Source organism: Rhipicephalus sanguineus, chromosome 1 (assembly GCF_013339695.2).
Source record: "Rhipicephalus sanguineus isolate Rsan-2018 chromosome 1, BIME_Rsan_1.4, whole genome shotgun sequence".
Classification (NCBI taxonomy): Eukaryota; Metazoa; Arthropoda; class Arachnida; order Ixodida; family Ixodidae; genus Rhipicephalus; species Rhipicephalus sanguineus.
Window position 1 is genome coordinate 292874052 of NC_051176.1, and position 24161 is coordinate 292898212.

General features: G+C 43.5%; 1 protein-coding gene across 15 annotated transcripts in view; it reads right to left on the minus strand.

Annotated features, from left to right (window-relative positions):
- Nucleotides 1-24161, minus strand: part of LOC119379276 (protein hu-li tai shao) — a 170779-nt gene that overhangs the window by 28827 nt on the left and 117791 nt on the right. For 3 of the 15 annotated variants that reach the window (XM_037648529.2, XM_037648533.2, XM_037648532.2), the window contains 4 exons: nucleotides 22836-22973; nucleotides 10538-10612; nucleotides 9846-9902; nucleotides 2334-2402 (listed from right to left, as the gene is read on the minus strand). In XM_037648529.2, the coding sequence (XP_037504457.1) occupies nucleotides 2334-2402; nucleotides 9846-9902; nucleotides 10538-10612; nucleotides 22836-22973 (339 nt within the window). The remainder of the gene's footprint in view (nucleotides 1-2333; nucleotides 2403-9845; nucleotides 9903-10537; nucleotides 10613-22835; nucleotides 22974-24161) is intronic. The other 12 variants (XM_049411923.1, XM_037648534.2, XM_037648536.2 and 9 more) reach the window with 6 other exon arrangements.

The following is a 24161-nucleotide window of genomic DNA, read 5'->3' on the forward strand; positions in this document are numbered from 1 at the left end:
CGAGAGCGTGCACGACCAGCTCATACGTACGCACGCATGGATTGAATGCGTGCATACGCATCACGATACGTGAACATTGCGCTCTGCGCATGCGCACTTCGCAATACGTGGCGTCCTTGCGTACACAACGCTACCATGTACGCAACGTACGCAGTACTAAATCTCTCATTAATAAACCCATGATGGTGAAATTCATGACATTAGAATTACTTGGAGTGCGATTTATCAACATAAAATAATCTAAAATGATTGTTTCACTTTAGTGTCCCTTTAAAGTCTTTTTCTTTCTGTACTTTGGCCACATTGAGGCTGAATAAATTTTTTTGAAACCTTATAGCAAAAAGTTCATGGCACTCTTACGACACAATACAATTCATTTTTACCGATAAATAACAATGTAAGTTCCAGCAGATACCTTCCAAATCTGAAAGATGACGGAGAGTTTGGTGTGGGTAGCTCAAGGTGCTATCACCACCTGTGTTTTCATTTCATGCATTTTCTCGCTTAAGTGCCTTTTTGCAGCAAGAGTGGTGCTTTTGGTATTGTGAAGAAGTAATGCACCAAAATGAGAAAAAGTTTTTATTTTTTCTTGAATTAATAATGCTGGGGTTTTAAGTGCCAAAGACTACATTATCATGAGGCACAGCATAGTGAGAAGGGCTGCAGATAATTTCGACCCCCTGGGATGCTTTAAAGTGCACAGACATCGCACACCACATGGGCCTCTAGCAGGCCCGTAGCAGGGGGGGGGGGGGAGGAGGAGGGGGCGCTAGGGGCACCCCCCCCCCCAAATGTAGGTGTTTTTACCAAAAATAATAAGAATAGGTGTTTTTGTCCTGGCTACGGGCCTGGCCTCTAGTATTTTGCCTCTATCAGAATGAGACTGTCGTGGCTGGTATTGAACTCGTGTTTTTCGGGTCAGCAGCCAAGCACCATAATCCCTAAGCCGCCGCTGTGGCAGTTGTTTTCTATTTAGTGTCCCTTTAAATGGTGTACTGAACAGTGCTGTGACAATGTTACTGATGAAAAAAACATTGAAAACTTTCAAACCTTGTCCTCAAGCAGATGCCTGCAGTAAAGGCTGTTTCATGGAAGAGAAAAATGTCATTTACACTGTAGCATGAAGCTACAAAAGGAATTCCTAGGACTTGAGAACAAAAGCTTCGCAGACAAAAAATTTGGACCAGGTCAAATGTTTCACCTGTGAAGCTATTGCTAAAAAAAAAAAAAAAAAAGACCTGTATAGGTTTTCTTGGTAGCTTGGTACTACAGTAAGGTGAATTACATTTTTCCTTTTCATGAGGGTTCACAACATACGTATTTCATATTCTTGGCAAGCCGTGGGATGACATCTTGTGAGATAAAATGGACTAATCAAAAGTTAACAAACATTTACCAACCAGTTTCCTGCCATCTTTGTTATTTTAGTCCCTCTTGCCATGGATGGCAGAGGCAGGAAACATGCTCATTCCATTATTTGTGAGATGGATTGCAAAAGTATCCAAGACACACTGCTAAGACAAAACAAAGTGCCATGATGGGATTTAATGCATTTACAAGTAGAGGCACCAAATAGATATTGTATAACTTGAAAAAGGTATTCTGTGGTAGCAGTGTGGAAGGAGTTCTGAAGAATATAGTCATGTTTACTGTGTTCAGAAAAGAATAAATATCCTACTGGTCATACCTAGTAGTACTTATGAACTCTGGTTTCTTCCTGGCTGTCACAGTAAACGACAGCACTTGATCACTGAACACATTGGTAGCAATGTCAATGGCTATTCTACGAGACTGCTTCATTTTCTTGAGATTCTTTAGTGCTTCTCAGTACTTCCCGGGCACTGCAAGGGCTCCTTATGCCAGTTTTAGAGTTTGCTGGCACCTTATTATAGTAACCAGCTGCAAGTCTGCACATTTTAGTTCATCTCCCTGCACTTGCATACCTATATTTCTGCTGCCAGGGCGTAACCAAGGGTAACAAAGGTATCTTCAATGCAGCCCTCATAAAGGTGCTTACTGCTAACTAGAACTACGAAACTGCTACCAATATGCCACAAAACAAATACATAAAAAGATACCTTGTACAGGCAACTAGGGGAGAAAAAAACCCCCACCTATTCCTCTCTCACACGAGACTTGGTTGCACATTCATATGACAATGAGCTTGATGGCCAAATTTTTACCAGAGCAAAAATATTTTCCTTAATGCTTCTTGAGAAACAATGAAAAGCTCAATGATAATAAGCAAGAACACAAACAAACAAAAAAAAAGCTGTAAAATGAAGCCAGACTCTATACATGCCATGCCATAAGCTCCGAGTACGCACACTTACTCTGGCGCTTGGGCTTGCGCTCTGACTGCGCTCGCCGCCCAAACTGTTGTGGCACGATACGCTCTTCCTCTGCACAGCGAAATTCATGCAGTGCCATGCACAGGGCATGCAGAGGGTGCACAAGCAGCATGGTCACAGGTGCGATCAAAACAGGGAATGGGAGAGATTGGGAGGAAAACAAAGAAGCAGCAAATAAGTACACAACTAAACTGAAACAAGCAAACAGCTTAGGAAGAAGTGCATACCTAGAGGATGAGAAAGGAGTAAACAATGTTGACCTGAATTTAAACACCTCACTGGCTAATTTTACAGTTGAAAGAAAAAAGTCAAGGTGAAACAACTTTGGGAGCTATGAGATTAAGTGTAACTGCCTTGCTCTATAAGCTACTTTCTTACTGCAACTCCAGGCAAAAATTCCATTTTTATTTAAAAGCCAAAAATACATTTCTTGAGCATGGAGGCTTAGGTTCTGTCAGCATTATCATTCCCCCACAACCTTCGCCAACGTGGAGTAGCAGGCTAAAGCCACATTTCTCGGGCTAATATTTCTCTAATGTTAATTTCCTCCACCGCAAGTTAACCCCTTAACCGTTTTGCTTTTTGAAAGTTTTTCTACCTAAAATGTGTCTTTTTTTTTTTTTAACTTGATATTGAATATTTTGCTTCGAAAAAGCAGAGTTTGACTGGAAAAAAAAAAAAAAACACTTTTGAAGCGCACATTAACTCAAATTAGCATAATGAAGTTTATTGTCCCATGGCCTATTACTGTCTTTCGCGATTCGCAAAATGTCATCGTCAAAAAACTGGCAAATATAACACATCAAGTCATCAAAGTAAACTTCGGTATCTCAATAATTAGCGCCTGAAGAGCTGTACAATGATGAAAGGCTTCTTTTCCGCGACGATGCACGAGCAACGAACGCGTCACCTTCACTGGACAACATTTTCTAAACACAAGTAGCGAAAAAAATGTGAAATGGCGGTTAAAATAAAAGGAACTGCCAAGCATGTACTGCCATTTGTGAAGCGATACACGAACTATCTCGAAACGAGCGAGCCTCGTTCAAAACTCTCATGGGGAGATATTATCTCAAGCGGACGAGCCACACTCGTCCAAAACGGATTGGGCACAATTTGGCAAGGACGAACTGTGCTTGTCCAAAACGGTTAAGGGGTTAGTGTTTACGAACCTATTTAAAGCTAGTGGTAGAGCCTCATGAAAAAGTTGCCTGAATGCCCTGATGCGATGGTGTTCATGCTACTAAAAGCTACAACAGACAAGTTCATGAACAAAAATAAGAAAAGGAAGTAAAAAAGAAATATGCATCCACAATGCCTATTGCAACAAAGCCTACGAAAAGTGCATCGACAAAGGAAAACATAAAGAGACACAAATATACATATATATACACACATACAAACACAGACACAATATGATAGAAAATTTTGTAATCTAAAGCAGCCGAAGTGTGAAAATATGCAACTCTTTAGTGTCCTAAACATGGCTGGTCAGAAATTTAAGTTCATGATGGCAAACTGTGCCTTTGAAAACACCATGTACTGGTATCCAGGCTAAATCTTGTGCCACCCAATCAGGAGAAGCAACCATCAGAGAGGTTAATACATAGTGGCACTGAGTGCATTCGCAAGAAAATGGGTGCCATAAAAATATGAAGATGCAGCCCTTTTGAGAGGTTAATGACGGGCCAGCTAATTGATCACTTTTGAGTGAAACATTCCTGTGGATGTGGCTCCCAATCTCCTGGTGCTACCTGCATCTTTCACAACATAGAATGGTGCTTCTGAGATAGAGCATCATCACAAAACTGAATATCACACTATGCTGTAAGTAACTGAACAGCTGCAGGGGAAAGAAAAAGGAACCACAAACAAAAATTTCACAAACAATTAACCAGCCACCTGCTAAAATGATACACACCCACCACAGCCTGTTGTTAACTTGTCCGTGTACTACCACATGCTACTTTTGTTTGTTCTATTTCTTTTGGTAAATTTGCTACCAGTTACTTTTTATTGTAGTTTTGAAACTGGGCAGTCCACCAAATGGACAGTTCGAGAATAGCTCCCCAGTTGTTACACTGAAAGTTTAAATCCGTGAGCACTTTATGTGTTCAGTTTTTTTTTTTTTTCTCATAGGAACAAGTACAATATGCCTTGATCGAGAATCAGTCCACAAGGATGGCTGTTCGCGACTGTCCACATTCTACTGCAGTTTTCTTTCATTTCTGGATGTGAATTATTTCACCATGCATGCTTGGCGTCAGATGCACCGACTTCTCTTGGTTCTCTTGCATGCAACTTGTTCGTTTACTCGTCAATGCCTTGTCGTAGACTTGCGACAAGTTCATCATTCGCAAGAATATGTACAACCGGCAGCAAAATAAGTCGGGACGCGCGGGCAGCTCAAATCAGATCAAACAGCATTGCTGCGCCTTCTGACATTGGGCGTCTGCTGTCGAGACTCTGCAGTGCGTGTGCACGCCTTTTCATGCTTGCAGCCATGTCTTTTTACTCGTTTGCAGCAGACCAACAGATTACATGTAGCATTTTGCGGTAAGGGTCCCTTTCTTTGTTCAATCAGTCACGCGCTCAGGGGTATGGTGGCAGTTAAATGTGCGTGGCTCGCTGTGCCCTTATCAGACAGATAATGCATAGCAGCCAGACTTTCCCTTCTCATCTTATGTAAGTATGAAGCACTTTCTTGGCTCAACGCCTCTACGGTTTCGGTGCCCTCATTCGTATTTCAGTCTCGCATGGTACCTGCCGTGGAAGTCTGGTGGTTATGGTGCTCGACTGCTGACCCGAAGGTCCCTGAATCGAATCGCGGCCGCGGCACCTGCATTTTCAATGTAGGTGAAAAGGCTAGAGGCCCGTGTACTTAGATTTAGGTGCACGTTAAAGAACCCCACATGGTTAAAATTTCCGGAGCCCTCCACTACGGCATCCCTCATAATCATGTGGTGGTTTTCGGACGTAAAACCCCAACAATTATTATTATAGTAGTATCGCACGATACGTTTCAATGAAAAAGAACATGGAAAGAAAGGGAACTAATGCTGCATGTGGCACCGGTTTGTCAGTGAGACAAGATATATTATCTTGTTTAATCAAAGCAAAGCGAGCAGCGTACGCTTCGCTGCCACTGTGCCTCCTTCGAACTGAGTGCGGGACGGAGTGAACAAAGAAAGCGACCCCTACCGCAACACGTTACATGTAATCAGCTAGTGCACTGCAAGTGATTAAAAAGACATGGCTGCGAGTGAGGACGCGGTGCCCACTGCGATGTCTCGACACCAGATACTCAATGTCAGACAGCACGGGGATGCAGTTTAATCTGATTGCGGTCGCCGCTCGCGTGTCCAGACTTATTTTGCTGCTGGGTGTACGTCAGTAAAGTACACTTGCTTGACACCTGTTTCAATGCCTTGAAAAAAATTGGTTGGATATATAGGCTTCATGATCAATGTGCAGTGCAATGCTTTCTGAGTAGTAAAATACCATAAAGATGGCGAAACAAGTATCTTTTGTTTATATAAATGGGAAATTTGAAGTGGCATTTGTTCCAAGTTTTGTGCAACTTGTTGCCACCCTCCTTAGCATACCTTATTCGCCATTAGTCAGTACAATCTACATTTTTAACTGCACATCATCATAACCTACACATCAGCTGTTCCAACATTCACAGTTTCCAAAAGTTCTGAAGACATGCAGTGGCCGGGTCAATAAGAAATTGTTCGCGGTACTCGGATGCTTGCCAATGTTTCGTTATGTTGAGATTAAAAAGAACCTTCACTTCACCCAAGAAAATGACAAACACCATAATAGTACTTAAAGGCTCTTACTGTAAAAACAAGCAAGATTAAAGGGACACTAAAGAGCAAAACGATTTTTCTCATATTAGTAAAGTACTCTTTCACGATACCAAAAACACCACGCTTGCTGCGAGAGGACGCTTAGTAAGCGAGAAAACGCGCAAAAACAAAATGTGGGTGGCGACGCCACCTTGAAGTTTCTGCACCATTCGCCGTGACGTCACGTTTTGGCGGCACCTACTAGGGTCTACGTAGTTCCTAATCGGTAAAAATGAAGTACATTGTCCCCTGAGGGGGCCATAGACTTAATATATGAAGTTTAGGGTAATTATGTAGAGCCAATGGCGACAAAATACGATAAATACGCTTTGAAATCCGTGACGTCACCAGGGGAGATTTAGGTGCGAAATTTAAAAATGAAACCTTGAACTTGATTTTTTCCTCTATTAACCCCTAACTGCTCTGGACGAGCAGAGCTCGTCCTAGTGTAATAGGTACTCCCCTCTAGCGTTCAGGACAAGAGGCGCTCTTCTACAGCTTAGATTGCGTGTAATCCACCAGGTGGCAGCATTTACTTGACAATTTATTTTTCTCCTGCGGAAAGAGCGCGGTTTTTGTATAAAAAGATGGCTTGCGGTGGCGGCCACCCATGCATAGCTGGCTTGTCTACACGAAAAAGAAGCTTTTCTTTTGCGTCATCTTCTTCAAGTGATGATGATTCGGATATAGATGTTTATCTTGTGTCCGGAAGTGAAGACAGCGATGGCGGTGAATTGAGCATCTCCTCCGGTGATGATGAAAATAGCTCGGAAGCAAACATCGCGAGTGCTCGCCAGTGGATCCTGCTTGCTGCAGACAATCTTCCTGTGAAGCCTCCTCGCTGTCCATTCTTGGCCATTCCAGGCAAGACTTTCAACTTGTCATCGCCAGATGACCTTATGGAATATATTCAGCAGTTTCTTCAAAAGTGCTTCATTTGCTCTCGGAAGCGAGGAGAAAACGGGAAAAAATTGAGAAACTCGCTTTCGGTGCAGGAGCTGCAACAGGCCCACTTGCATTATTCCGTGTTTTGATTTGACTAAGTATGTGGTACAAATATTTTTTCAGCATCAACTAGCTACTTTTTAGTACAATCAGATTCGAAATCAGCAATAAAAAAAAAATAGGCACTTTTCGTTGGGAAATTTTCAAAAAAAAAAAAAAAGCACTTAAGGGGTTAATAAACGTATGATGGCAAAATTAATGACATTAGAGTTCTCAGAGCACAATTTATCGATCTAAACAGATTCATTGTTTCTCTTTAGTGTCCCTTTAAGGCAAAAGCTTTTACTAATTATTTTAACTATGGCACTCCGGTACTTTGTTACATTGCAAACACGTGGCACTATATTAAAGAGAGCATGTGCACATGCTAAGAAAAAATGTGCAGGGGAAGGAACAGCTAAGTTTTGCCGAACAGATTATTCGAATTAAACATGACCAGCTTTGGGTTAAAGCTGTCATATATATCTAGAGCCAAGATAGGTAAATGTAAACTTGTCATCAATATACCTACAGCTATCTAGTAATAGAAGGGGGTGGAGGTAATGCACACATGCCGAACTACAAAATACATTTGATTCAATGAAAGTTCCCTTTACCTAGAATGTTTTCATAGCTGAGGAGGAATCCCGTCACATTAATTTAGTAATGCCATATTACAGGGGTCATGAAAATGAAGCTGCCCGGTTGTAATTTTTACTGCTTCATTATGCATCGGGGACGCAGATTCCTAAATATTTCGGAGCAATATTCAGTCTATATTTAGTAATGCCCGTTTGAAATCCTAGCATTCTTGCGCTCCTAAAATGACAATGTGGCATCGCCGGCCGCCATAGGCACTAATCAGGAGGTGACGTCATCTTAAGATATTTGAAATCGTAAACATATCGTTAACCTTTGCTTATCTAAAATAATAGATTTATATGAAAGCTAGGAAGTAATAAAATAATACAGCAATATTTTAGTTCACAGTAGTTCTTAAAGTCCAAAAGCAGACTGCATTCTAGCACCGGCGGAGAAATAAGAGAGGTGTCGGAACAGCGCCCACCCCAGCTTCTAGCAGTTTGACAGATGGTACGCTCGTCTGATTCACTTCGGTTCAGGGCGATACATGTGGGCAAATGCAGTGAATGCTCGTTTTGTAATTTTGTATAGCAATGAAATCATCTTGATGTGTATTAGCGCGTCGTGTACCCCATCTTTCATCATCTTTTGGGGCAGAAAATAATGAGAACTTCTCCAGACACGACTTGTACGCAGTCTTGCAGCCGAGTACAAAACATCTTTTGCCCATCACAGGTTCACAAAGCTATTCATTCTGGAAGAAACCATGCAAAAGCAACACCTGTGCACAAACAGAAAGCACAGAAGTACTCGCAACTGCACGCGACGTGCGTGAACGATGGTCATCCTTAGAGTTGCAGTAACTCTAGGCCCGAACATACAGTGCCACCCTTCAGAGGTTGGTCGAAACACACGCAAGTAGTCAATGTGTTCTCAGCCCGGTGAAGCACCGCCGTTGCGAGACCTCTCATATTTCTTTACCGTGGCTCTAACATACAACGCTTCAGCTCGGAAAGGTCGGCATATGACGCTGCAGCTCAGGAAGGTTGGATGGTTGGTACGGTTTGTGTGCATGACGTCATTATGGCGGCGCAGTCGAAACAGTATGATGCTCCGAACCTCGGTCAACTATGGCTCAGCAGGTCTCGCTGCGCCGCCATGTTTTGTCGATGACAGAGACTTGACTGGCTGACTAAGATGACGTGAGCTGTAGAGCTGAGGGGAACGCACATTAGGAAATCGAAATTGTGCTTTTATAGCTATTAAATCAACCTGGACAATGAAACAAGTTGAGGTATATTATTGAATCGATGGCCACGATTCCAAATACACGCCTAGTTCAAAATTTTCGGAAAATGTTTCCCCGACCCCTTTAAGTTTCTGCATAATGCACAGGGACTTGATTTGCCTTCGTAAAAATGTCATACAGAAATAGCATGCAAGGTATGCCATTTCTATGTGCCGTCATTCAGTACCTTCATGTTGAACAATACCTGCTCATGCATATCGGCCAACTTATAAATTGAGTGAAAATACCCTATATGATATCACAGTAAAGGGGGGGAAGGGCGAAATAACACATCTTAAAGAAGTTTACCATGAGCATAAACAGCAGATACATATAAGCAACGCTGTTCTTATACCACAGTGACCTTTGTTGATTTTGCCTACTTTGTGAATATATGTAGGAATGAAGTATCACACTGACCTTTGTTGGTTTTGCCTACTTTGTCAATATGTATGAATGAAGTTGCTCAAGGAAAGAACTTCTGCAAAGTAAAGCTCCCTGGAACAAAATCTGCTCCACTGCTCTTTTACAGCCCATGTTATGTTCTACCTAGTCAACGATATACTGGGAATGGTGCTAACTTCTTCCAGTTCACCACCACAGGCTCAAACGGTAGTGTGTGTGACAGTTTGAACAGATTCCAAGCATTCATCTGCATTAGAGGTGACTGTGCAGTTGAGTGCTTGAAACATGTATGAAAAATATTTCATATCTGCAAAACTAGTTGAAATTATGACAGCATGCTTGGTATCTTGAGGCACTAAGCATAGCTGTTCGAGCACTCACCCTCTGTCGCCAACCTTGATGACAGTGACCTCTTCACTCGAGCACTGGATTTCGAATCTGCATGCAGTTAGGAAAGAAGCAGAACACTCCATGCGGACATGCACACTAAGACTAAGGCAAACCAGAATGCCATCCCAGGATCTACTCCAGGGAAGGTAGCAAAGTGCAGGCATGTACAGTAATCATCCGCAATGTACACGATACAATGGATACAAGGACGTGTTTAACCTTTTCGGCCCAAGCATATGTCCACATGGACCATTGGTACAAAGACAATTTGAAAAACTCCTGCAATATGATTATCCTATTTCTGTCCGCCTTCATGTAAAAATCCAGCTTGGTGTTTGCTTTTCCTGATGAGCAACAAAGCACCATTGAAGTGATTACTAAGGTTGTAGTGTTCCCACAAAATTCAAAACAGCAACTCTACACTCAGTAACTCATGGGCCGAAAGAGTTAAGCAGAAAAACAAGATCCTAATGGCATGGACAGGGATGGGAGTGCTTTGTGGACATGCTGCTGGGATACTATGTAGCAATGGTTTCGCACCACACACCCAGTGTTTTGTACGTGGTCATGCAAACGCTGCTGTGCAGCGACGCTGTTAGTGGCCTCTCTAGTCAATCTGGAAGAGATGCTGAAAGCGCAAAGAAAAGCCAAACATTGGTATGCCGCACCACACAAAAACTAACCGTCTGTGATGATAATCTGTGGTTCTGTCATGTTTGGTTGAAGGTAGCGCACCGCCGTTACAACAGCTGTCTTCACTATTTTGAAAAAGGGAAGGTGCAAGTACAACGCAGGCATAAGCAGACATCATATGCCTAAATAATACTATACCATGGCAGCCAATGTAAAGACCTTAACTCTATCTGCGTACGTACCCATGTACAAATAAGACTGAAATGGTACTGGTTCTGATTAATGTTCTGAGCAAATTTTCCACTCAAAAGATTATGAAATGCACTATCAGGTGACTATAGCCAGACTTAGCACCTTACAGCACACATGCGACTTTTCATACACTAACTCACAAAATTATCTTACTGCACAAATTATCCTTTGCTCATGGTGTATCAAAGGGATTACGGGCAGTGGTGGCAGCTAGAATAAAAACAGCTGTAGCTACAATACCCTAATGTTTGCCCTAAACTGCTACTAGGCACACACACGAAGTAAAAAAAAACCTGGGAATTCAAATGATTTTTGTTGCCAGCCCAGCACATGTAAGTCATATATGTGTGCGATTATTAAAGAAACACTTATCAGTTGCTGATGTATCAGTCTACCTTCACAACAATGTTGCTGACGTGGCTGCCTTGCCTACACTAGACTCTCTTTATCAATACACCCTGTTGGCCTAGTTGGTGCATGATATGGCGAACAATAGTGAACAAAGCTGTGTGAGAGACAGGGTAAGACAAGTGCTCATTAATTTTTTTTTGCTGCTACAAAACATGTCAAACGATAACAGAAAAGGCGGGACACATGCTCTTATTGTTAAAAATTGTTGCTTTGTGACTGTTCACATGTATGTGAAGCCTACCAATAGGCAAAACTGAAACTACTGTCTCTAGACAGAATTCATCAATATGCAGACTTTGCTGTTCAGCGTGTGCTCCATTATCAAACATGAGCTAGTGCAGGAACACGAAGAAACAGGAAAGGCACTGAATGCCCAACAGACTATTTCACAAGTGTAGTACTCATGTTCAGATGAACAATACACTTAAAAAGTGATGGACCACAAAACAAAAAGCAAAATAAGAGAACAAGAACGTGGTAACACTGACAGAAGTATGACTGAGAACACAATTGCAAAAGGCAATTGCAAAGGTTATGGCAATGGAGCTCAACCAGGGAAGACAAAAAGCAAACAACTATCACTGGCAAGCAACAGATGTCAGATGAACTAGCAACAGCCTTCAGATGAACTAGCTGCTTTTGAAATAAGTGATGATATACTTTCTTATCTCCTCCCAATAAGCACACTTGAAGCTACACAGGGAGGGATGGAACGAGGGAGACGTTAGATCAGCGCACAAGATGAAACACAATCGATCTCTTTCGTTTTAATTTTTGATCGCACTTGTGTGGCTACAGCGTACAGTTGGCGTAAGTGTGGAGCACGGTGCTAGCCTGTAGAGCACCCTGTGTCAAGGAGTGCATCTAATCCAAACGCCGCTTCTGTTTTATGTCAGCTAGTGGCCAACAGCATGCTATCTGTTGTGCAACTCCAAACAGCAGGCGCTGACAGCTCCAAAAAAAAAAATGTGAGCACAGGCCTCTGCATGAAAAGAGGGTACCAGAGAAAATGGCAACTATGCGCTCTGTTTGTGAGCTCTCCTTGCTGCGCATGACTGCAAGGTTTGGCTGAGCTGTGCATAGGTGTGTCCGAGGAGTGGTTCATGACCCCTTTAAGACTAGCAAAATGTAGAATACTACTACAGTGCTGTTAGCTTAAGTTCGTTGTTGTATTTTAAACGTTGCAACTGCGCATAGCAACTTCGGCCAATGCACGTTAAATCTCAAGCCCAGAAGCAACATGGCATCTGCATGTTGAAGCCGTTGCAACACCAACCTGAGTAAGTTTGCTATGTACAACTCCCGATGTGAGCATTGTTAAAAATCATGCATAAAACACTTCTTACGTAATAGACAATACAGTTAAAACTAGAACTAACGAAACCCGATCTTGCGAATTTCTCAATCTAACGAAGAAATTTCCATTCCCTGGCAAGTACCCATAAGGTTCAATGTTGCAGGGGTGCAGCAGCCGAAATAGAATTTGGAGCAATTTTTTTTAGCAGCAAGATACTGCTTATGGAGCCCAAAAATGCAAGTTTGGAGCAGGTTACAAAAAAAGAAAAACCTTTTTTAGCACGAAATCCCAAATTTAGAGCAGTATAACAAAGAAGGCTTACTTTTATAGAAGAAAACAAAAATATCTACGAACCATTCATCATCAGCCAACTCTTACACAGTGCACGTGAGCACTGCTATTTCAATAAAAGCAGTGTACTGAACCACCCCAGAGTGCAAACAATGACGAAGTCTACATTAGTATTTGCAGTGCTTGTCAAATCATTTGACAGGTGCTGGAAATGCTAATGTGGACCTGCCAACCTGGTGGCCTCGAAATTCTGGAGATTTGTAAAGCAGGAGCAAGTGGGGGTGGCGAAAAAAAATAAAAGTGGCGTGTTCTTGTTTTATTGTTTCTCGGGTCTGCAGGAATGTCATACACAGCTCTGAATAATTGCCAGTAATTTTTTAGACATCACCGATCATACTAGTACTTGTAATTATATGGTGCATGCACAAGTGTGTAAGTAACAGATTGTGCTGCGTCCCATGACAGCTAGTACTAGTAGCCTATTCCCAATCTGCAAGGCACAGGAGTACGGCAGCGAAAGTGGCTTAAAAAACATTCTGCATGCAATGGAACAAGGCCATGAAATTTTAGAACCGCTGACCTTTCTTTTTTTTTTTTCATTCCTTCCACAGTGGGGTTAGGGTTAGGGTGTGTGCGTTTGGATTGGGTTGGATGATAATGATGCCCTAATTGCAGGTGCCCAACGCGGCTTGCATTTCTTGCTAAAATTATGCCACCTGAGAAAATTTTACGGCTGGTCAGGCGTTTCGGCACAGTGCGGTGCAATTTTAGCAAATTTCACGGTTCTGGCTCAGCTTGGCGCAAAAATAAGGAATTGTATCAAATTGACACAATTGGCACAGCTGATGCACCCCTGATGTTGTCATCAACTCAAATTAATGAAGCTTTCATGGCACTGAACTCAATTTACCGAAGTTATTCCGAAAATAAATTAGCAAAAGTGCAGTAATTTATTTCCAATTTTTACACAGACAGCTTTTTATTCAGATGTGCGCTGTAGTGCTATCGCGTTAAAACATCCAGCCCCCCTAGTCAAGACACTAGTTTTATTTTGACGAGGCTGCACGCCGCAGTCGGCAGTGCTTTTACATATCAAATGGCGCTGGGCAGTAGTGGTTTGCTGTTCCTGCAAATACTCCCCCCAGGAACACGGTGGTTGCTTTCATTATTTATTGGTTTATGTGACAGATGCCACTGATAGTCTCCTTGGAACTTTCCTGCTCTGCCTGCTCGCAGATTAACTGCATTCATTTTCCCTATTTTTGAATATCCGCAGCTTGTCGTAGCTTCACGTGACCGTCTACCTTGCTTGTATCGCCCGGATACGAGAGGAATTCATTCTTGGGATGCTCTCATGGACTTTTCACATGTGCAGGCGTGTATTTAAGGCGCGTTTACACTAGAGCGACACGACACCGACGCAGACACGAGGCAGATGTGGACGGTCGGCCAACGAGTCGCCCGCCGACGATGTCGCCGGACCGTCTGGTCACACTAGGCCGACGCCGATGCCTCCAAAGACAGCATGCCGTAGTAGTTTCACACCAAAAACACCAGCAAAACGCATCTGGTCGTCGGCAGGTCGTCGGGAGATCTGTGGCCGAGCGAAAATTTGCCCATGTCGTTGCTTCGATCCCCCTCGACATCCTCGGGCATTTGACAATGGGCATCTCGGGCACCCCTCCGACGTTTTTAAAGACGATAGTCTTTCTTGGGGAACTTAAACGCAGAAATTTTGGTCTGTCTTTCTGTTTGTCGGCACGTCCCTCGATTCAGCCACTCGGCCAAAGTTGAACCACTTGCCCAAGGGCCAGCCGTCTTGAACTGGTACGGCTGTTCATACTTGTGAACGTTGTCGATCAAAAAGTAAATATCATGCATATCTGAGGTGCAACATCACTAGCTAAGTATTAGGTGGCGTGTTCCTTTAATAGAAAATGCATACATACGTAATTTTAAGGACCCTAGTTTCTTAAGGGGAGACGTGGGTCTTAAAAAATGGTTTTTTAAAAGTTGGGTGAATGGCATGAAATTTAATACACTTATTCAGCTTTTTCTGCAGATTCAAAATCTCTAAGTAGATTTTTAATAGCCGCATTAGAACAAAAGATATGCAATTTCTAACACATATTTAAGCATATTTCTTACGGGGATTTTTGGCAACTTTGCTTTGTCAAACACAAAAACAAAGTATGTGGCAATATTGCCAGGAAGCTGGTCTAGCCGGTGATGCTATTTATTTTCTTATAATGTTGTTCACCAAATTATAATTCTCGATTATCAGAAATACTATGCAGCAAAAAAATTTCAATGACATTTACGTCTATTTATTTTGCATTCAAAATTTTTTGAAGACAATTGGATTAGCATCACCGGCTAAACCAGCTCTCTGGCAGCCTTGCCACATACTTTGTTTCTGTGTTTGACAAAGCAAAGTTGCCAAAAATTCCCGTAAGAAATATGCTTTTAGAGATTGCACATCTTTTCTACTAATGCAGCTACCAAAAATCTAATTAGATATTTGGAATCTGCAGAAAAAATGGGATAAGTTTGTTAAATTTCGTTTGGTTCACCCAGCTAATAAAAGAAATAAAAAAAAGACCCGCGTCTCCTCTTAAGGGGAGACGTGGGTCTTAAAAAATGGTTTTTTAAAAGTTGGGTGAATGGCATGAAATTTAATACATTTATTCAGCTTTTTCTGCAGATTCAAAATCTCTAAGTAGATTTTTAATAGCTGCATTAGAACAAAAGATATGCAATTTCTAACACATATTTAAGCATATTTCTTACGGGGATTTTTGGCAACTTTGCTTAGTCAAACACAAAAACAAAGTATGTGGCAAGATTGCCAGAAAGCTGGTCTAGCCGGTGATGCTATTTATTTTCTGATAATGTTGTTCACCAAATTATAATTCTCGATTATCAGAAATAGTATGGAGCAAAAAAATTTCACTCACATTTACGTCTATTTATTTTGCATTCAAAGTTTGTTGAAGACAATCGGATTAGCATCACCAGCTAAACCAGCTCTCTGGCAGCCTTGCCACATACTTTGTTTCTGTGTTTGACAAAGCAAAGTTGCCAAAAATTCCCGTAAGAAATATGCTTTTAGAGATTGCACATCTTTTGTACTAATGCAGCTAGCAAAAATCTAATTAGAGATTTGGAATCTGCAGAAAAAATGAGAGAAGTTTGTTAAATTTTGTTCAGTTCACCCAGCTAATAAAAGAAATAAAAAAAAAAGACCCGCGTCTCCCCTTAAGGGGAGATGCTACTCGAAGACACTTTTTCTTTAATATTCACCCTAGAGCAATGAAACTTGAGCTGTTTATAGAACTTTTTATGCTGATTTCAAATATATAATTATGTTTTCTTGCAAGTTGCATACTTTTAGTTCTGCAACATGACAAAGTGAAAAACTGAAGCATTTTGCCCCCCCCCCCCCTCTTTTCAGACCTAAACTTCAATAATTTTTTACAATTGATAGTTCATAATGTTTCAAATAAAGTGCGGAATGCAAATAACTAATTAGGAAGTCCATACAAAATATGTACTAGACGTGAAAAATTTTAACGTTGGAAGTTCATATTTCTCCTACCCTAGTAAAAGTTTACATAACTTTTTTTTTTATTTTATAATAAGAATATCGAAACTTAAACAAGATAATTGCATTTCTCGTACTTTGGAAAAACTTTGGGAAAAATTTCATGCAGATCTGAGCACCAGAAGTACCCGAAAAAGGAGGGGCACATTGACAAAAATGGCAAAATTTGTGTTTTGAGAAAAACGAGTTTTAAAGTCAAAATTGCATGTTTATTTATCAAAGATGTCATTGAATGCAACGAAATTTGTACACAAGAAAGAAAAATCCTCCTTGTAGTGGCCACTGCCATTAAAATGCGCCAGCACCATAAGTTTGGCCCTCACGGCTCTTTCGAGCTGACTCCTCGACAAGAGATTTTTTTCTTCAGCGCACGCCGACGGGCCCTTGCTTCTCCTGTTAGTTTTTGAGACATTTTTTTCTGGCGTGTGCTGTCCCGTGATGTGCCAAGAGCAACCAGATCATGAGACGGGAGCACGCCAAGCTCTTCCAGAACACGTTCAAAACTGGAGTGCCCTCGATTAAACCAACATGTTCAGTGCTGTCATATCAGCAATCAACGAAGACTCGTCGTCCTGCGATTTTTCTTCGTCTTCGAAGAGTCCGATCTTTTTCTGGGAGGCACTCACATATTCGAATGCCGCGGCAAACTCGTCGGACGCATCGGCGTCACTGCCACTACGCCTTGCAGCAGCAGACGATCTTTTCGTGGTTTGAGTGTTCGGCTTTGATTTGCGCCGGCGTCCTCGAAATTTGTGCGTCGCGTGAAACTTCACAGGCCGGTGACCGCGCTTCCTACGGCTTTCTTCATCAATAACGGATAAGCACTCGAGAAAAGCGTTGTTCAGCTGCGCTGCTCGACGAGACACGGATCCTGCAAGTAGGCTTCACAGCACACACAGGCGCGCAGCGGCCAATGGCGGCTCCCGATCCGTACCACGTGATTTAAAGCCAGTCGCGGCGCTCGAAGAAGGCGGCAAAAGCGTGCTTCTCTTTATTATTTCTTGCGCTGCAGCAGCGCAGGAAACCGTTGTTATTTGAAGAGTGAGGCTTGGCTCTTCGCCTCATGCGGTCGACAATGGTGAGCGGCGGCGCATTATCAGCGGCAAGGTGCTCGAAGATGACACACTTTCGGCCTTTTAACAGCCACCTTGTGCTCTTTAGACGCAATTTTAAAAGATTTCCAGTTGAGTCTCGACATTGATTTTTTTTTTTCAGAACAGTAGAGGTACTAATCTTAACAAAACAGGCGAAAACAAAAAATCGATAATTTTTTAGAAAACTCGTGTTTTTCGACCCGCATCTCCCCTTAAGGGGAGACTCTGGTCTTCTAAAAAAAACTTTTGTTTATTGTCATATTCAAATGAAATTTTCAGGCAATGTATATTTTAACCTGCTATAAACAGATATGCAATCCATTTTTTCTTAGCTCAAGTAGTTTTTGAAATATTAAATAAATAATGAATGATCAAATTGCCCAATTGTTCTGCAATTTAATCATTGAATATCCTAGAAAACTTGATATGGCCATATTCTAGAACAATCAAGGATCACAACTAAACCATTACTGTAATTTTAGCTATATTTTTATAAAAGTTATTGCCATCTGTAATGTAATGGTTGGGAACATGAAAATTTTTATCAGTTTTATCAGCATATAAAAAATTTTCTCTTGACCAAGTCCATAATTTAGTAGTATTATTGTGTATAGGAACTCATAAGCTTTCAATTGCAACAAGAGTCATTCAAATCTGATCACAAGATCAAAAGATACTGTGGGCAACAGTATAGCACATAGGCGAAAAACGGATTTTGAGAAAACTCAAAAAGAAGTTTGAAGACTTGGTACAGGTTTCTTCTTGCTACTAAAAAGCAACAGATGGAAGTTCTTTTCACTCTAGAAGCCACCAGGCACATAATCACTATCATTTTCTTTCACACGCCTCCTCTTCATGGCATTCCTGAAGTTTTCTGCTCTGGTATGCTTCTTGTCACATGCCGCTAGCCGCCGCTGGTCCTTTTCTAGACACCTTTCAACATCTGTGCTGCCTTGACTCAAATGCAGCTCCTTCAAAATGGCCTCAGAGGCACGTTTCTTTCTGGCATTGAACCGGGCAACTGCTTCCGCAACAGCAGTTTCGACTATGAAGAGCGAGGCGTGCTTGGTTTTTGGCACAAGCGACCAGATTACTGAATGAAGGCTCTCATTTGAATTCTGAGTTTTGCCTCGTTGACAGCGCTCCAACAGCTTCCGATCTGAGAGGCGAGTGTACACTGGGAGGAGGGCTTCAGCAACGTATTCAGGGAGGTTGTACTGGTGCTTGGGAGGAGCCTGCTGCCTTGCCACTGCCTTGTGTGCACACCATGATTCTTCGCCTTTTGGGCACCGTGAATGTTGTGGCTTTGTATCTGTGGAAGTCACATGATAGTACGTGGCAAGGACAGCATTCTCCATCTCATCAATGTTTCCCTGGTGTGCCTTGAGTGCCCAGCCATAATAATTTGTAAGCTTTGTAACAAGCTCAGCAGTGAGCTTGCCTTTGCCACCAAGGCTTGGCCGACCTTCCCCTTTGCTCTTCTGCAAGAGGTTTCTCAGTGCAGCACCCATTCGTTTATGAATGTGATTAACACAATCCTCCTTTTCGATGGGCACAAAGCCATACACTTTCTCCTCCTGAAGGCTGTTGAAAGCGCGGCTATCTCCGTCGCACAACATCGTTGTGTAAGGCAGTCCATGTTTTTCAAGGGACCGGCCAAACATAATTTTGGCAGCCTCCACCTCCATTTGGCCAGGCTTGCTCGACGAGTTTTTTTGGCACTTATGTCGAGCTCGCCACTCACTGTATCGTGCGTCACCGTCCTTGGGGCCGATTTCGCAACCCAAACAGAAGTTCGATAGAACTTTGAAGTCCAGCATGTATCCCGAAAAGAGTTCGATCACAGTTCCCACACAAATGTGTGACAGGTGTCCACGAGTGAGCCAAGTCCCGTCATATGAAACTGTGATATTGCCGGGGTTCCCGAAGTTCAGTTCGGAATAGATGGCCTTCACAGCTGTCACGCACTCACTCATGACGCCCGCGGATGCGTTCACGGCGGCAGGGTTCGTCTGTTTTTACGTAGTTTTGGTAGGTTTTGTTGTGCATACCGCGACGAGAAACGTTCAGCGCCGAGAAAATGTCGTTTAGCACGGTCTGCCCATTGCCCGTGCTCATAACTGCCCGAGCAGCAAGCACATTCACCTCGAATGGGTTGCACGTCGCATTCCCCCCTGCTCTCGGCGAGCTCCATCCGGTGCTGACATCTCCACAGACGGCACAGTTCACCACTATTTTAACTGCCACCCCGTACTCACGGTCGCCTCTTGAAACGTTCAAAGGGCCGGAGCAGAATTCGCACTTCGCGCACCGAAGCAGTTGGTTAAGCAGCGGTAGGCTTAGCAGCGTAAACTCGGTGCCGCACCCCGCCGCTTCCGGGGAATCTCCGATAAGCGACTGCTTTCGGCGGGTAGCTGATAATGAAGACAGCTTCTGACGTTGCTCTTCTGCGCGATGCTCAATAGCCACTTTCTCATCTTCTGAGACAAGGAGCGTGTCGACGCGCATTGTCCTCGACGTGCCGTTGGCCACAGGCATCGCTTGCGCGGCCGCAGCTTCGGTGGATGTCGTACACCCGCTGGCGCATGTCTCAGAGCTCGTCGCCGTCGATCCACTCGATGCTGCTTTAGGTATCCGAGACCGACGCTTGCGTTTTTTGCCGTAGGCATGAGCCGTCGCGAACTTGCGTCGCCCGCCAGCCATCGTCGCGTCCGAACAATTTTTGACACGGCGTCTCGCATTGTCGGGCAGACGAAACTCCGGTCGTCCAATCAGAGAGCAGGATTCACCCCACGTGGTACAAACGCGCCAATGCCGCGCGAGTATTTCCTCTTTTTCGGTGGCGTGCAGCTCCATAGTCGCCAGACCTAGAGGTGTTTTCTCGCTAGAAACGGAATGTAGAAGAATTCAGCTCTCGAATGATTACAAAATGGCCGCGCTGCGGCCAACGGTTACCGCAGACGACGGCATCGAATTTGCCTGTTTTCGGGGGGCGTTTTCGAGCGAAAGCGATCATGAAGCTCTCTTTAGAGCGCAATAACAAAATAAATACTCGGCGGAACGCGTTAATATCGCAGCAATAGATTCTTTAGGACGTCTAGATTGCGAAAAAAAAAAATTTCAAAAAGTCGATTTTTTGGCGATTTTTTGTTCTAGAAGACCCGTGTCTCCCCTTAAGCTGCGCTGAAAATGCATAAGAATGGAAGCTTGAGCGAGTTGGTATGCGTTCATCTTTGTTGAAACAGCGCTCACTAGACGACGACGAAGTAAAAGAAGGCACAGGACAGGCAGCACCTGTCCTGTGCCTTCTTTTACTTCGTCGTCGTCTAGTGAGCGCTGTTTCAACAAAGCTGAAAATGCGACTGCGCTGAAATTTGCCTTCCTCCGTGCCCTTCGCACGAGCTCATTGTTGTGTTTCGGTTTCGGTTCTGTTGCACTGTACGAATGCCATGGGTTGGTGTTGAAAAACTTTAGTTTTGAGAAGGCCAAGAAGGTGAAAAAAAATATTTAAAAATGAAAAAGCAGCGTTGTGGGCGGCCTTCAGGCTGCCGGTTGTGGGCGCCGCTCTGGCGTTCCTGTTTTACCCAGGCGACGTGTAAATAAAAGAGTGTGTGGAGAGTACTCGTTGAGTGCGGACGTTTCTCTGCTTCAGCGCTTCGCGCCAAACCGCGTTTTCGGGCTGGCTGGCGTCCCCGCCGGTCGCGTTGGTCACCGCCGGTCTTCGCCTGCTGCTGCGCCGGGACTACCAGCACGCAACACAGCACTCATGTTTCCCGACGTATTGCCAGATGGCGTCCATATCTCACACAGCGCCTCTTCTATCGTCTTTACACGACATTTGCAGCGAAGCACGCAGATACGCGGCCAATTTTTTCTTTGCTCGGAAGGGGTGGCGGGGGCCGCGCCGCTACACCGAGAGGGACAATGGTAGAGGAGGGAGGACAACAGCAGGTGGTCCCCCCTTTTTAACCTTTACACGCAAGTTTAGGGTGTCGCTATGCGCGCCTTCTGTGTGACAAGAGAATCGGCCGACGAAAGGCTGGGAGCACGATAAAACGTAAAACAAACGTAAAACGCGGACGGCATCTTTCACAGACGATCGGCCGACTGTTGGCGTCGTTGCAGTGTAAATAGGACGACGACACGACAAAAGACACTGCCGGCGACAGTCAGCAGAACGAAATCGGTGTCGTGTCGCTCTAGTGTAAATGTGCCTTTAGTGGCAAATAAAATGCCACGGTAGCTTTCGGGCGACACTACGTTACAATTTTAGATTTTGAAGGATCAAGAAATCCTTTCTCAATTTTACAAATTTCCCGGTTTAACGAAATAATTCGAGCACCCTCATCACTTCGTTAAAATGAGTTGTATTTAAAACGCTTCCATTGTACTGCACTGTGCAAGCTATGACATCGAGGGTATGCATTTCACAGTTGAATAAGTTCTGGCAAACACATAAAAGGGGTCATGAACCGCCCCCCTGGCATCGGTGAAAAAACACATCCTGCGGAAAACAGACACTGCTATGCAGTCGTGCGCAGCAAGGAGAGTTCAGAAGTGGAGCACAATGTGGCCATTTTCTCAGGCGGCCTTTTTTCATACAGAGGCTTGTGCTCACTCTTTGGAGCTATCAGCACCTCCTGTTTGGAGTGGTACAACAGATAGCATGCTATTGGCCAATATTCAACATAAATCACTAGCGGTACTTGGATCAGATGTGCTTCTTGCCACAGGGTGCTGCCATGCGCCGGTGCCGTTCTTCCTAGTCTAACATTACATAGTAGCCACACCAGCATGCACAGGAGAGAACGATCGCGTTTCATCACACGTGCTCAAGGTCATGATGTGTGCTGGTGTAACTTCTTTCCCCCGTGCCATCCCTTCCTCTGTAGCATCCAGCGTACTCGTCGGTACAAGAGATCCCTTTAACTCTGTGTTCTTGATGGATTCGAGAAATTTTTGTCGCTATTGATTCTAAGGCAATGAACTCTGATACCGAGGTCATTCTATGATTACTTGGAAAAGTGGTTGAGGACCCCTTTAAGTGGGAAGTGACATTAAGGCAAATGACATTAGGTTTGTCCATGTGGCATCACACATGTAGTATTAAACATAAGGCATTAGAAAATTAATTCCATTTTCTGCACATGTGTGGCATGGGTATAGAACCTGTTCTTTCCCTAGATTAAAAAAAAAAAAAGAAATAATCCTTGAAATTCGCAATATAAACAAGATGCACGTTTTACTATCTCGCGTCTGCAAATAAGACTGAAATAGTGATTTTACCTACACCTTTGTGCAACAATGGCAAAATATTAGCGATAGGCCCCATTTTTTTCTCAGTTTTGTTCATCAAGAGAGACCTAAACCTCTTGTTGGCACAGCCTAGGCACACCCACCTTCTTCATCAGATGCAGGTGATGTTGGTGACTGAGCAGGTGACTGCAGCGGACTGGACGTCCGCTGTGGGCCCTGGCTTGGGACAGCGACTGGTTCTACAAGCAATGGCTTTAAGCTGTCTGGCACATCATCATCAACTGCAAAGAAGCATAACACTAAGTAGGATGGAAAACTGGGCGAGTTGGCTGCAATGAAGCATAACACGCCACTCATTGGCAAGCTGCTTTTACAGCACCACATTCTCCAGTGCTGGAATGTATAACAAGAGTATAGCAGCGACTGGTTGTACATAAGTTACCATGAAGCACCCAAAGCACTTAAGAGCAGTAACTTTGAAAGTGTCCTATTCAGGACCTGAAGACCACCTGCCCAGCTAATTCCAGGCACACTTGGAACACTGAAGCATGGTTTGCATCTGTAGTAGGAATTGCTCTGTACTGCTCGTGGCTGCCAGGAATGCCATAGCAATGTAATCACAGTGACTTTCAAAATACTGGTTACATGTACGCACAAGCTTAACATCTCAGTTACGGTCAATTATGAAACAAAGCCTAATCACATGCACGAACTAATGCAATAACATAACAGCAGTAGGCTAACTGAGGATTTGCTTAATTGAGGGTAATGTTGCCCAAGCAACAAAAGTGTAGAGGAGGTAAAAGAGAAAGAAAGACAGAGAAGTTGGTGTGCACTAAGTACCAGCTGTTACCCTGGCTGAGGAGCTGGAAGAGCGCGCGACTTTCTTTTCCACTCACAGGCCCTATTAACCACACCCTTTTGTCGGAACTACAGGTTGTATTTTTCCCCATATAATTTCCCCTGATGCGTTTTACATACGCATTTGAGTGGTCCTACCAATATGGCATGCTGCAACATACCTACAACATTACACACAAATTCTTCAAATGTCAATGACCGTGATCTAGCCATACTGCCCATAAAAGTGCATCACAGTATGCTCGAAATCACAAATTTATGAGAGCTTCGGGGCTACATACACTCTTTGATATGGTGCTACTGTCATCAGCACTGACTTTACCGAGGTAGTGCTCTGCCAACACTGTCTACTTCACTCAGCGTCTAGGTAGCTTCAGTTGCCATAAAGCCTACACAGGTGCATGTATAGTAAACAATGTTGTGAGGAAGGAAACCCAGTATGCTTCTGGTGCATTCAGACGACGGACCGGATCCGGATTTGTCCTGGATGTGGACGACTTATCCGCGGATCATCCGCCAGCAGGCGCATCCACACGACGGACGGTGTTCTAGCATTAGTGAGCCGGATTACTGTCGACCGCAGCCTCTGCACTCACACCTGCGCCTGC